The sequence below is a fragment of the Anomaloglossus baeobatrachus genome, chromosome 1 (assembly GCF_048569485.1).
Source record: "Anomaloglossus baeobatrachus isolate aAnoBae1 chromosome 1, aAnoBae1.hap1, whole genome shotgun sequence".
In the NCBI taxonomy this organism is placed as follows: Eukaryota; Metazoa; Chordata; class Amphibia; order Anura; family Aromobatidae; genus Anomaloglossus; species Anomaloglossus baeobatrachus.
The window spans coordinates 527,445,020-527,458,956 of record NC_134353.1 but is presented as its reverse complement, the minus strand read 5'-3'; the positions used below and the strand labels follow the sequence as shown (position 1 = coordinate 527,458,956).

Sequence of the window (13,937 nt, the reverse complement as noted above, 5' to 3'; positions counted from 1 at the left end):
AGTAATGCGATCCTGGTTTCTCTCGCACCCATTCAAGTCTATGGGGCGAGAGAAAAATCGCACTGCACTAGCGGTACACCGGTGTACCGCAAGTGCAGGGCGAGAATAGCAATAGCCAGCTGGGGAAGAGAGAGGGAGATAAATCACTCCCTCTCCTCTGCAGCACCGGCCCTCCCCTCCTCAGAGCCCCCGCAACTGAGGTCCGATCACATGATTGGACCTCAGTCGCAGTTCGGCTAGGTTCGCATTTCCGTTATTTTGCATCAGTCACATGCGTTGCTTGACCCTTTGTGACTGATGCGTTGTACAACGGATGACAATAATTGTAATTAGAAAGCGAATTCCGTTGTAGAACGAGAGAACGATCAGCTGATCGTTCACAATAGTCGGCCACCGGCTTTTGAGAGCAATCGGTTGATCTCCCGGCCGCTGGCTTTTGAGAGCGATTAGATTATCTCCCGGCGGCCGGCTATTGTGAACGATCAGCTGATCACTCTCATTAGCCGGCGGCCGGTAGATCAGCTGATCGCTCTCAAAAGCCGGTGGCCGGCAGATCAGCTGATCGCTCACAGAAGCCGGTCGCTGGGTGATTAGCTGATCAATCACAGAAGGCGGCTGCCTGGTGATCAGCTGATCGTTCGACCGCTAAGAGAGAGCATGCGCAGCGAAATCCTAAGGATTCCGCTGTTCAAAAAACGTTACACTCTGCGTTCCTGCCGCCCGGTGGTCAGTCGTTCCACGACTGATCAGTTAGGCGGAGGATGCAACGCAAGGGCATCAGTCACAATCCGTCGCTCATATAAGTCTATGGGAAACAACGGAATCCGCCAAACGGATTGCGTTGTTTATCAGAGCGGTTGATTGTGACTGATGCAAAACAACGGAAATGTGAACCTAGCCTAAAGGCCCCGTCACATGCTACGATATATCTAACGATATGTCGGCGGGGTCACGGAATTTGTGACGCACATCCGGCATGGTTAGAGATGTCGTAGCGTGTGACCTCTCCGAACGACTGTTAATGAGCATAAATACTCACCTTATCGTTGACACGTCGTTCATTTTCATAATGTCGTTCCTCCTTATGTGCGCCGGTTGTTCATCGTTCCCGAGGCAGCACACATCGCTACGTGTAACACCCCTTGAACGATGAACACAGCTTACCTGCGTCCCGCCGGCAATGCAGGAGAAGGTGGGCGGGATGTTATGTCCTGCTCATCTCCGCCCCTCCGCTTCTATTGGACGGCCGCTGTGTGATGTAGCTGTGACGCCGAATGTCCCTCCCCCTTCAGGAAGAGGATGTTCACCGCCCACAGCGACGTCTTTAGGGAGGTAAGTACGTGTGACGGGATTAACGACATTGTGCGCCACGGGCAACGATTTGCCTGTGACGCACAAACGACAGTGGCGGGTACGATCGCACGATATATCGTACTGTGTGACGCCGCCTTTACACTCGCATGACACTCAGCTTCTGCTGTGCTGCCAATATGAGCCGAGTGTCATGTGAGGATCACATTAGTCCCCGTGTGGCCCTGGCCTAATGGACAGTCCCTATATAGCTACATATAAATTAAGATAGTTCTTATCTTGTGCGCACGTGTGCGTAATTCATGCAGTTACACTTTGTAGCGCAGCGTAACTGCATGCGTCCTGCGTCCCCTGCACAATCTATGGAGATTGTGCAGGGGCCGTGCGCATGTGGCGTCTTAGAGCGCAGCGCTTCGGCTGCTGCCCGAAGCGCGCGTTCTAAGAAGTGACATGTCACTTCTTCCGTGCGCTTTGCCGTCAGCCCCTGCTCTGTCTTTGGCAGGAGCTGCATGCAGAGCGCACGTTCTCTGCCTGCACCATGCGCTTCAGAACGGAGCTTTTCAGCTGCGCTCTGATGCGCACCTTTTAGGTGCAGTGCAGAGCGCACACGTGCGCACATAGCCTTACTAAGTAACTGAAATTGTCTAGTGCATGTTATCAAAGGATGATCTCTCGTTTACTGCTCAGTGAGAAATAACCATTTTGGCTGTTGGATATGAATTTGGATATACATGAAACATCTATGTGGCTCTAACATTAATGAACATTTTTATACATGGCTTGTGATCTGTAAAGCATTTGTCTGGTTGTAGTGGTATTTTTATATGTAAAGTTATATGTATACTTTTAGTTGTCTTTGTACCCTTTCTCTTAGGGGTACTTTGCACGCTGCGACATCGCAAGCCGATGCTGCGATGCCGAGCGCGATAGTCCCCGCCCCCGTCTCAGCTGCGATATCATTGTGATAGCTGCCGTAGTGTACATTATCGCTACGGCAGCTTCACATGCACTCACCTGACCTGCGACGTCGCTCTGGCCGGCGACCCGCCTCCTTATTAAGGGGCGGGTCGTGCGGCGTCACTGCGACGTCACACGGCAGACGGCCAATAGGAGCGGAGGGTTGGAGATGAGTAGGATGTAAACATCCCGCCCACCTTATTCCTTCCGCATAGTCGACGGGAGCCGCGGTGACGCAGGTAGATGTTCCTCGCTCCTGCGGCTTCATGCACAGCGATGTGTGCTGCCGCAGGAGCGAGGAACAACATCGGACCGTTGCGTCAGTGTAATTATGGAATTCGCCGACGCTGCACCGATGATACGATTACGACGCTTTTGCGATCGATTATTGTATCATCTAGGATTTACGCACTACGATATCGCCAGCGACGCCGGATGTGCGTCACTTTCAATTTGACCCCACCGACATCGCATCTGCGATGTTGTAGTGTGCAAAGCCCGCCTTAGTGGTACTTTGCACACTACGACATCGCAGGTGCGATGTCGGTGGGGTCATGTCGAAAGTGACGCACTTCCTGCGTCGTTCTCGACATCGTAGTGTGTAAATCCTAGATGATACGATTAACGAGCGCAAAAGCGCCGTAATCGTATCATCGGTGCAGCGTCGGCGAATTCCATAATTACGCCGACGCGATGGTCCGATGTTGTTCCTCGCTCCTGCGGCAGCACACATCGCTGTGTGTGAAGTCGCAGGAGCGAGGAACATCTCCTACCGGCGTCACCACGGCTCCTGTTGGCTATGCGGAAGGAAGGAGGTGGGCGGGATGTTTACATCCCGCTCATCTCCGCCCCTCCGCTTCTATTGGCCGTGTGACGTCGCTATGACGCCGCACGGCCCGCCCCCTTAATAAGGAGGCGGGTCGCCGGTCAGAGCGACGTCGCAGGGCAAGGTGAGTGCATGTGAAGCTGGCGTAGCGATAATTTTCGCTACGCCAGCTATCACCACATATCGCTGCTGCGACAGGGGCGGGGACTATCGCACTCGGCATCGCAGCATCGGCTTGCGATGTCGTAGTGTGCAAAGTGCCCTTTAGACTCTTCACAAGTCAGCAAAAAGTGACAATTATATGGCACTGTCTGTGTTGGCTGTGATTTCTATTCCTTCTGATGCTCATTGTATCTCTTACAGGCAGTTGCCCACCTGGTTGCTTCTGTTGTAAAAGAAAATGCTTCTTCTGGAATTATCAAACAGTCTTCAAATCAGGTAACACTTCTACAGCTTCCAACCATTGCAGGAATATTATTATATGTAGTCTATCATGTTCAATCTTTTTGTGGCTAATCCGGTTTGCAGAAGAGGATTATCCACATAATTAGTTATATAATAGTGAATTGGAATTTACAACTAAAGTTTGAGATTGATTGTTTTTAGGTGACCACCAATATGGCTGTACTTCCTGTTATCAGTTTTGCAAAAATAGTCACCAAACTTCTCACCAACTGATTTACTAATGTGCAGCAATTTTATATTTTGGGTGGAAATCCTTACTAAGGTTTGTTGTAGCAAAGGTTCATATTACTTGAAGAAGCACCCTTTTACTATTTATTTCCTTATAATTTAACCACCTCCTGTTTTATTATTTTCAAACGCCATCTTGAATTTCAGATTTCCTTTTTTTTTTTTTTCTTTTCCTCTATGCATCAGATTCTGGTATATCAGCACAGTATCACATAACTAGCTGCAGAAATTTTTACCTCTGTGTTTTGTGGTAAGGCTAAGGACACACAGCGAGAAAAACGTAGTGAGTGGAATGTGATAAACAAAATTGCATTCCACTTGAACCAGTGTTACTGAATGGGACCTAGAAAACAGTCGCAGCATGCTGCGTGTGGAATCTTATTCATTTTCTCTCGCACCCATACAAGTCTATGGGTGCGAGAGAAACCTTGCACTGCAACTTGCATGACACCGGAGTGCAGTATGATAATCGCATCAGCTGACAATGGAGGAGATAGGGAGATTAGTCCCTCCTTCTCCTCTAAAAATCTAAAGTTTTTATTATTGTCGATTTAAAACAACCCAAGTAAACAAAACACCATAGTAAACATTAACCCATCTGTAAAGGGTATAGAAAAATAGGGACTACAACCAGGGTTTAAGATATAATAGAAAGTGGGTGATTGTAGGAGCAAAAAATATCCACAGACCCCTTATTAGGGCTGTGGACTAACGTAGCCCTATTGATGCCCTAGGGCTAGCTCCTACCTTGCAATGGAGGGTATGACACCCTAACTTAGCTTGGCACCCCAGTTCCACGTCGACTCACCATAACTTGCCCTGGTGTCGCCCTATACAAGGTATGGATTAGTGCACTATAATCCAAAAGCCACAAGGGGTAAAGAGGGGAGCAAAAAAAAAAATCTCCCCACCATTACATCCTACAAACAGCATGACTTAACTTATAAAGCAAGCTGGAGTAGTGCACTACTTCACACACCAGGCCCTTACTGGACTAATACACCTGAACAGCCCATGAAGAAGGGGAACCACAAGCTGATGTCCCCAAATCAGGAGCAGGATTTAGCAGGTTGTGAATAATAAAAAACAATCACCAAATACATTCTGCTGTGCAGATACACTTCCCTTAATTGTTAGTGCGGATATGCACAGCTGCAACGCGTTTCACCGCCCACAACGGATCATCAGGAGGCCCAAGAAAAAAAAGAAAAAAGGTCAAGGTATCCTAAATAGTGTGTCCTACGTCATCCAAACTAGCTGGTATTTAGGTCTCGCACATATACACTACAATACTGTTATTTGCCCTGAGATCAAAGTGTGCCTGCGCAGGACCTCAATGCCGGCTAGTGTGAATGACGTAGGACGCGTCATGTACCCAAGCTTTAGAAGAAGGACGACAAAGTGGGCTGAAAGAGGAGGCGCCAGTACCAGAGAACGGAGCCACCCATCCGACCAATCTGCACCGCCCCTCAGGTGAGTATTATAAAGTTTTTTATGTTCTATACAGCGGCCTGGGCTCTTATATACAGCATGTTAGAATGCTGTATATAAGAGCCCGGTGGTGGCCGCAGCTTATAGGCCCCAAATCTGGTGACCGGTTCCCTTTAAACAAGGAAAGGTGGGTCACATCTCAGGAATGGAGAGGTGTGGTAAGAAAAAGATAAACAATGAGAGATTCAGGAGGTAAAAAAGTTCAAGATTTACATCTTTTTTTCGTAGGGATAATATTGAATGGTGCAGGGATCATGTCACATGATCATGTCACAGACACGGGACAGACATTGATTTCTTTTATTTCCGTATCAGGTGGTGCAGGAAGACCCACTTGGAAATCTATGAGAAATTAGTGTTCTAAAAGAAGAAAGCAAAAATGCTTAAGTAAAGTGCATCTCTGCCGTGATGGCATGACTAGAGAAAATTACCAGCGTCTTTCTGTCTGAGGCTGAAATATGAGCTTGGCTTTGAGATACAAAAGAAAGCATTTACTGTATGAGACTTACCCAATACTAATGAGCCCAGGATGTTTAGTGCACAGGGAGCGCCAGATCTGCTTCTTTTCAGCCAAGCATAACAAAATAGGGCAGTCAGGGCCTTTTATCATCAAATTGCATCGCAGTGCAGACAGGTGCTTATATCTGATTTGGTACTAGCAATGCCCAATTCATTTAGTCTTTTGGGGGCTGATTTTGGCAATTTAAAAAAAAAAAAAAATCAAAAAAATCATTGGAGTCTTTAGAATTAATGCTAACATTATACAGTCTCCTCACTACCTACAAGCATACTAAAACACAACAGCTAGGACTGAGGAGCATAAGCCCTGCCAAAAAAAGCACAAAAAAGGATAACCGGAATATATTTTACAGATATGCTCAACAATAAAAATATATATATATATATATATATATATATATATATATATATATATATATATATATATATATATATATATATATATATATATATATATATATATATATATATATATATAATTTATTTATTTAATTTTTATTATTATTATGTGTGTTTTTGTTTGTGTGTGTGTAATATATATATATATTATATTATATTTATATAGAAATAATTTATTACACAAAAAACAGGATACAAGTAGTTATGGGCGAACCTGGACTTCAAAATTCAAGATCCGTACCGGATACCTAGTATTCATGCACAAACCTCAAACACAGTGTTCTCCAGGAATTCCATGTAACTATCCAGATTCGGCCATCCAGATAATTAAAAAAAATAAAGGAAAAAGAAAATAGAGAATAAAGCAGGAGCGTTATACTTACCGAGTTTTCGGCGCAGCTTTAATACTACTTCCAGGGCCGCTAATTACCCTCATACACTACAGTTCAAAAGTTTAGGGTCACTTAGATATTTCCTTATTTTTGAAAGAAGAGCACCTTTTTTTCCAATGAAGCTAACATTAAAGTAAACAGAAATACACTCTATACATTGTTAATGTGGTAAATGACTATTCTAGCTTCAAACATCTGTTTTTTTTAATGCAATATCTACATAGGTGTATAGAGGCCCATTTCCAACAACCACCATTCCAGTGTTCCAATGGTACATTGTGTTTGCTAACTGGTTGGTTTGAAAACCAAACCCTTGTGCAAGTATGTTAGCACAGCTAAAAACAGTTTTGCTGATTAGAGAAGCTATAAAACTGACGTTCCTTTGAGCTTGTTGAGAATCTGGAGCATTATATTTGTTGGTTCCATTAAACGCTCAAAATGGCCAGAAAAAGAGAACTTTCATGTGAAACTGGACAGTCTATTCTTCTTCTTAGAAATGAAGGATATTCAATGCGAGAAATTGCCAAGAAACTGAAGATTTCCTACAATGGTGTGTACTACTCCCTTCAGAGGAGAGCAAAAAAAGTCTCTAACCTGAGTAGAAAGAGAAGTGGGAGGCCCCGCTGCACAACTGAGCAACAACACAAGTACATTAGAGTCTCTAGTGAGCGAAATCAACGTCTCACAGATTCTCAACTGGCAGCTTCATTAAATAGTACCTGAAAAAAACGCCAGTGTCAACGTCTACAGTAAAGAGGCAACTCCGGGATGCTGGCCTTCAGGGCAGAGTGGCAAGGAAAAAGCCATATCTGAAACTGGCTAATAAAAGAAAAAGATTAATATTGGCAAAAGAACACAGACATTGGACAGAGGAAAATTGGAAAAAAGTGTTATGGACAGACAAATCGATGTTTGAGGTGTTTGGATCACACAGAAGATCATTTGTGAGACGCAGAACAACTGAAAAGATGCTGGAAGAGTGCCTGACGCCATCTCTCAAGCATGGTGGAGGTAATGTGATGGTCTGGGGTTGCTTTGGTGCTCGTAAAGTGGGAGATTTGTACAAGGTAAAAGGGATTTTGAATAAGGAAGGCTATCACTCCATTTTGCAACGCCATACCTTGTGGACAGCGCTTGATTGGAGTCAATTTCATCCTATAACAGGACATTGACCCAAAGCACACCTCCAAATTATGCATGAACTATTTAGGGAAGAAGGAGGCAGCTGGTATTCTACCTGTAATGGAGTGGCCAGCCCAGTCACTAGATCTCACCCCTATTGAGCTGCTGTGGGAGCAGCTGACCGTATGGTGCGCAAAAAGTGCCGATTTAAGCCAATCCAACTTGTGGGAGGGGCTTCTGGAAGCATGGGGTGAAATATCTCCAGATTACCTTCGCAAATTAACAGCTAGAATGCCAAAGGTCTGCAAAGCTGTAATTGCTGCAAAGGAGCATTCTGTGACGAAAGCGAAGTTTGAAGGAGAAAATTATTATTTCAAGTAAAAATCATTATTTCTAACCTCGTCAATGTCTGGACTATATTTTCTATTCATTATGCAACTCATTTGATAAATAAAAGTATGATTGTGTTTGATGACCATAAACGAACTATAGTGTACATATTCACCCCTTCTCCTGCTCACGAACAGCACCGTTATCTATGACTGGTTGCAGTTGGACCGCGCCACCACCCTGTGTGACAGCGTGTTTAAAATAATAAAATTGGCGTAGGCTCCACCCGTATTATGATACCCAGCATAGATAAAGCATATGGCTACAGGCTGCAATACCCAGGCGTGTACTTATCGTGGCTGTGTATCAAAATAAAACGGACCCCATGCGGCTTTTTATTTTAAAAAATATTTAAATAATTTAATTAAAAACTGCGTGCAGTATCCCCAGAGCAGTGGAGAGTCGGAGTGGTGGAGTTGCTGTCCATTTATGTTTTGAGCCAATATAAAATGGATTAACTCCAACTCCTAAAATATGTAATAAATTGGGTACAGCGGTTCAATGCAGTATGTGATGAATATTTTTTCATAAGAATTTGGGAATTTCTGAAATGCCTGCGATCCGACAAGGGCAGGAACAATGGGTTCAGCATGGCTGTTGACGAGTTATGAAATGTATAAATGTCCTGTTCTATTCCTGATCAAAGGTTCTAGGCTTTTAGTTGAGATAAATCTGTGCTGCACTTCAGATCCATGATATAAGTAATGATGTTACCATTTTACTACAGTAAATTTATCACAAACATGAGTCATGTTACATGTACAGTTGAAACGAGAAGTTTCCATCCACTATCTATAAAGACACATCTACATGTTTTTCTCACTATCTGACATTAAATCAGAATAAACCTTTCCCGTTTTAGGTCAATTAGGTACTAAAATTATTCATATTTGGCAAATGCCAGAATAATGAAAGAGAGAATGTTTAAGGCATTTTTATTACTTTCTGGAAAGTCAAAAGTTTACAATCAGTAAAGGGTACTTTACACGCTGCGATATCTGTACCGATATCGCTAGCAAGCGTACCCGCCCTCGTCGGTTCTGCGTCACGGGCACATCGCTGCCCGTGGCACACAACATCGCTAAGAACAGTCACACGTACTTACCTGCCTAGCGACGTCGCTGTGACCGGCGAACCGCCTCCTTTCTAAGGGGGCGTTTCTATCGGCGTCATAGCGACGTCACTAAGCGGCCGCCCAATAGAAGCGAAGTGGCGGAAATGAGCGGGCCGAACATCCCGCCCCCCTCCTTCCTTCCTCATTGCCAACGGTCGCAGGTAAGGAGATGTTCCTCGTTCCTGCGGTGTCACACACAGCGACGTGTGCTGCCGGAGGAACGACAAACAACCTAGTTACTGCATATAAAAATACAACGATTTTTGGTAAATGAACGACCTCTCCAAAACCAACGATTTTTACCTCTTTTGCGCTCATTGAAGGTCGCTCGTACGTGTCATACGCTGCGATGTCGCTAACGACACCGGATGTGCGTCACAAACACCGTGACCCCGAAGATAAATCGTTAGCGATGTCACAGCGTGTAAATGGCCTTTAAAAGTACTATGCCTTTAACACTAGAACTACTGAGGTAGTCATTTTGACTACTTTGCACCATGTATTTCTATATAGGTGTCACGAGTCCAGTAGTTCTAGTGTTAAACAAGATGGGCAGCCCATATGATGATGTCATGTCTTGGAAGCTTCTGATTAGCTTATTGGCTACATCTGAGTTAATTTGAGACTTAACTTTTGGATGTATTTTAATGCACATCTAAAACACACTGCTTCTTTAAGTAGCATCATGGGAAGTCAAAAAGAAATCAGCGAAGATCTCAGGTAGAGAATTCAAATTCATCCGTGGGTGCAATTCCCAGGTACCTCAAGGTGCCTTGTTCATCTTTACCATCATTTATATGCAAGTTCAAACAAGATGGAAAAATCAAGACATCATACCGTTCAGGAAAGAGACGGGTCTTGTGTACCAGAGATGAATGTGCTTTAGTCAGACATGTGCATATCAACCCTAGAGCAAAAGCAAAAGACCTTGTGAAGATGCTGGCGGAAGCTGGTAAGATTGTATCATTATCCACAGTGAAACGAGTACTGTCTCAACATGGGCTGAAAGGCCGCTCCAGGAAGAAGCCATTACTCCAAAAGAAACATAAGAAAGCCATATTAATGTTTCCAAATGCACACGGAAACAAAGATCTTAGTTTTTGGAGATATGTCCTGTAGTCTGACGAAATAAATGTAACTGTTTGGTCATAATGACCATCGTTACGTTTGGAGACGAAGAGGAGAAGCCTTAAAGCCTAAGAACACCTGTGAAACATGTGGGTGGCAGCATCATGTTGTGTTGGGTTTTGCTGCAGGAGGGACTGGTGCACTTCACAAAATAGATGGCATCATGAGGAAAGAAGATTATGTGACAATACTGAAGCAACATCTCTAGACGTCAGGAACATAAAGCTTGAGCGAAAATGGGTCTTTCAAATGGACAATGACACAAAACATACTGCCAAACTGGTTACAAAGTGACTTAAGGAAAACAAAGTGAGTGTTTTGAAGTGGCCATCACAAAGCTCTGATTTTAATCCTGTTTAACATTTATGGGCAAAGCTGAAAAGGCTGGTGCAAGCAAGGTGACCTACAGATATGGCATATATACAGATAAGTTATAACAGTTCTGTCAGGAGGAATGGGTCCAAATTACCACCAACTATTGTGAGAAAACGACCAAAAACTCCAGTGATAGATCCAAAATAACAAAATAAGACTGACTGGTAAATAAGGAACCAAAAAGAAAGTAATTAGTGAAATACAAAATAATTTATTAATGAAAAACGTGAGCAAGGGACTGATAGTGAGGACAACCAAGATGGGAAACGTTGCCAGACACAGAATTGCACAAACACGCCACCTGATGATGGTAGAAAGCTGTTCGTCCACAATACAGGATTAGTATGGAAACATATCAAACAGAGGGTGAAAGCATTATACAATAGAAAATAAACCCAAATAAAGGTCACCCAAACAGTGTTTCCTCCTTAAAGGCATAAGTACATCAGCATTTCAATAAAATATTCTATATTACCTTGGGACATAATGGACATGAAGCAGCAAACAGACAGGTGGCGGGGGTGTGGCTTCAACGTGCATATCACTGGGCGTGGCTTCGTCATTTTTCCTGACAAGCACATGGCTGGGGGCTGCAGCTTGTAGCCGTGGGCTTTATCAGTGCTGGGTATCATAATACGGGTGGACCCAATGCCAATTTTTTTAATGTATTTTATTTATTTTTACACCACTATAGAGATGCAGACAGCATGTGTATTTCCAAGCAATCACAGACTTTGTCATACAGGGTGGGGGCACGGTCTGACTGCAACCAATCACAGATGCAGGGACTGCCTGTGGGCGGGTAAGCAGTGAACATGTATGAGAGTTGTGAGCGGCCCCAGAAGTAGTGTTACAACCGCACGGAAGACTCGGTAAGTATTACGCTTCTGCTCAAATCCCCTTAGTCTACCACCATTTTAAAGCACAAGATTCAGGTCCCCATAGACTTATATGGGGTTTGGTTTCCTGGCAGATCAACAGGATTAATTTTGGTGCCGAACAGTTTTTTTTCTCTTTCTTTTTAAATCCACACATATATATATGTGTGTGTGTGTGTGTGTGTGTGTGTATGTGTATATAATAAATATATATATATATGTATATGTGTGTGTGTATGTATATATATATATATATATATATATATATATATATATATATATATATATATATATATATATATATATATATATATATATAATATATTTATAGTGTGTGTGTGTGTATATATGTATGTATAATATAAAAATTGGTCCTCACTATGAACGCTCACCACTCTCCAAAGTCTCTACGACAACTTTAAAAACTAAAAGATGACATAAAGCCGGTATCAGGGGCGCGACCGGGCCCCGCAGCACAGGGCGGGAGGACGCAGACAGCAGCAGCAGGGGAACAAGGCGAGGTGAGGATGGAGCAGCGATGGAACGAGAAGAGGTAAGAACTTTTTTTTTTTCTTTTAAATCAATGTGTACACGGTGGCCAGAGGCTGGGGAAGAGGGGGGACTGCCTGCATTATACATGGAGTATTGAGGGCTGAATTATACATGGAGCATGGGGTGTCCCTGCATTATACATGGAGCGTGGGGGTGTGCCTGCATTATACATGGAGCATGGGTGTCTGCCTGCATTATACATAGAGCATAGGGGGGCTGAATTATACACGGAGCATGGGGGGCTGCTTGCATTATACATGGAGCATGGTGGGCTGCCTGCATAATACATGGAGCATGGGGGGCTGCCTGCATTATACATGGAGCATGGGTGGTTGGCTGCATTATACATGGAGCATGGGGGGTTGGCTGCATTATACATGGAGCATGGGGGGTTGGCTGCATTATACATGGAGCATGGGGGGGTTGGCTGCATTATACACGAAGCATGGGGGGTTGGCTGCATTATACATGAAACATGGGCTGCTGTCTGCATTATACATGGAGGTCTATGGGGCTGCATTATACAACATGACGGATACCTTATACATGGACTATATGGGTGCATTATACATGGAGGAGTATGGGGCTGCATAAAACAATATGAAGGTTTTATGGGGCTGCATTATAATACATATAGGACTATGGGGGCTAGATTATAATATATGGAGGACTATGAAGTCTACCTTATACATGGACTATGAGGGTGCATTATAAAACATGGAGGACTATATGGTGCAGTATAATATATCAAGTACTTTGGGGTGCATTCTAATATATGGAGAACAATGGAGTGAATTATAATATATGGAGAACTATGGGGTGAATTATAATATATGGAGAGCTATGGTATATTCATTATAATAATATGAGGGCTACTTTATACATGGAGGACTATGGGGTGAATTATAATATATGGAGGACTATGGGGCGCAGTATAATATATGGAGGACTGTGGGGTGACTTATAATACATGGAGAACTATGGGAAATGCATTATAATACATGGAGGACTATGTAGCTGCATTCTAATATATGAAGGGTTATGTGGGACCCTTTATACTATATGGAAGGCTATGCGGGGGCCATTATTCTATTTGGAGAACTATATACAACGGGGACAAAGATACAAGCATGGAATGGGAACGTTTTGTGCTGAGGGAAAAGGCTGTTTTCCTCAGCATCCAGCTTTCCCATGCTCTGCTATACATCTCTCAGCACCCAGCTTTCCCATGCTCTGATATGGGACAGCTGGGTGCTGAGGGAAAGATGTATAGCAGAGCATAGGGAAGCTGGGTGCCGAGAACAAGATGGATATCAGAACATAGGAAAGCTGGGTGCTGATAGAGGGATTTCAGATCATGGGAAATCTGGGTGCTGTGGGTAAGAGCCAAGTGTCAGCATCATTATTCTGTACCCCGAGTGTCAGTGTCATTGTACCGTACCCCAAGTGTCGGTGTACGTGGAGGAGGGCCCAGGTCCGAACTTTGCACCGGGGCCCATCAAACTCTAGTTACGCCACTGGCCGGTATACGGTAATCAAATACAATACAAACCCTGAAAGCCGTAATATCTAAACATACATATCAGAAATAGTGCCTAAATGAGAAACAGAGTAGTGAACTATAATAACCAATATAAAAGTATTATTGGGCCCAACAGTATTAATAATATTGAATACAGGAACCTGTTTGGCTCTTGCAGTGTACATGTAGATATGCAGAACCATGGAGTAAATTCAGGAGGCAAGTAACTTGCTCTTAGTTTGATTGACAGTGCTTGATTACTATGTGG

The 13,937-nt window shown here is 43.7% G+C and overlaps 1 protein-coding gene across 2 annotated transcripts in view; it reads left to right on the top strand.

The window, feature by feature from the left end:
• The window catches only part of FOCAD (focadhesin), a 334,145-nt gene that overhangs the window by 37,016 nt on the left and 283,192 nt on the right, over positions 1-13,937 (top strand). For both annotated transcript variants that reach the window (XM_075316251.1, XM_075316242.1), the window contains exon 3: positions 3,458-3,532. In XM_075316251.1, coding sequence (XP_075172366.1) covers positions 3,458-3,532 — 75 coding nt within the window. The remainder of the gene's footprint in view (positions 1-3,457; positions 3,533-13,937) is intronic.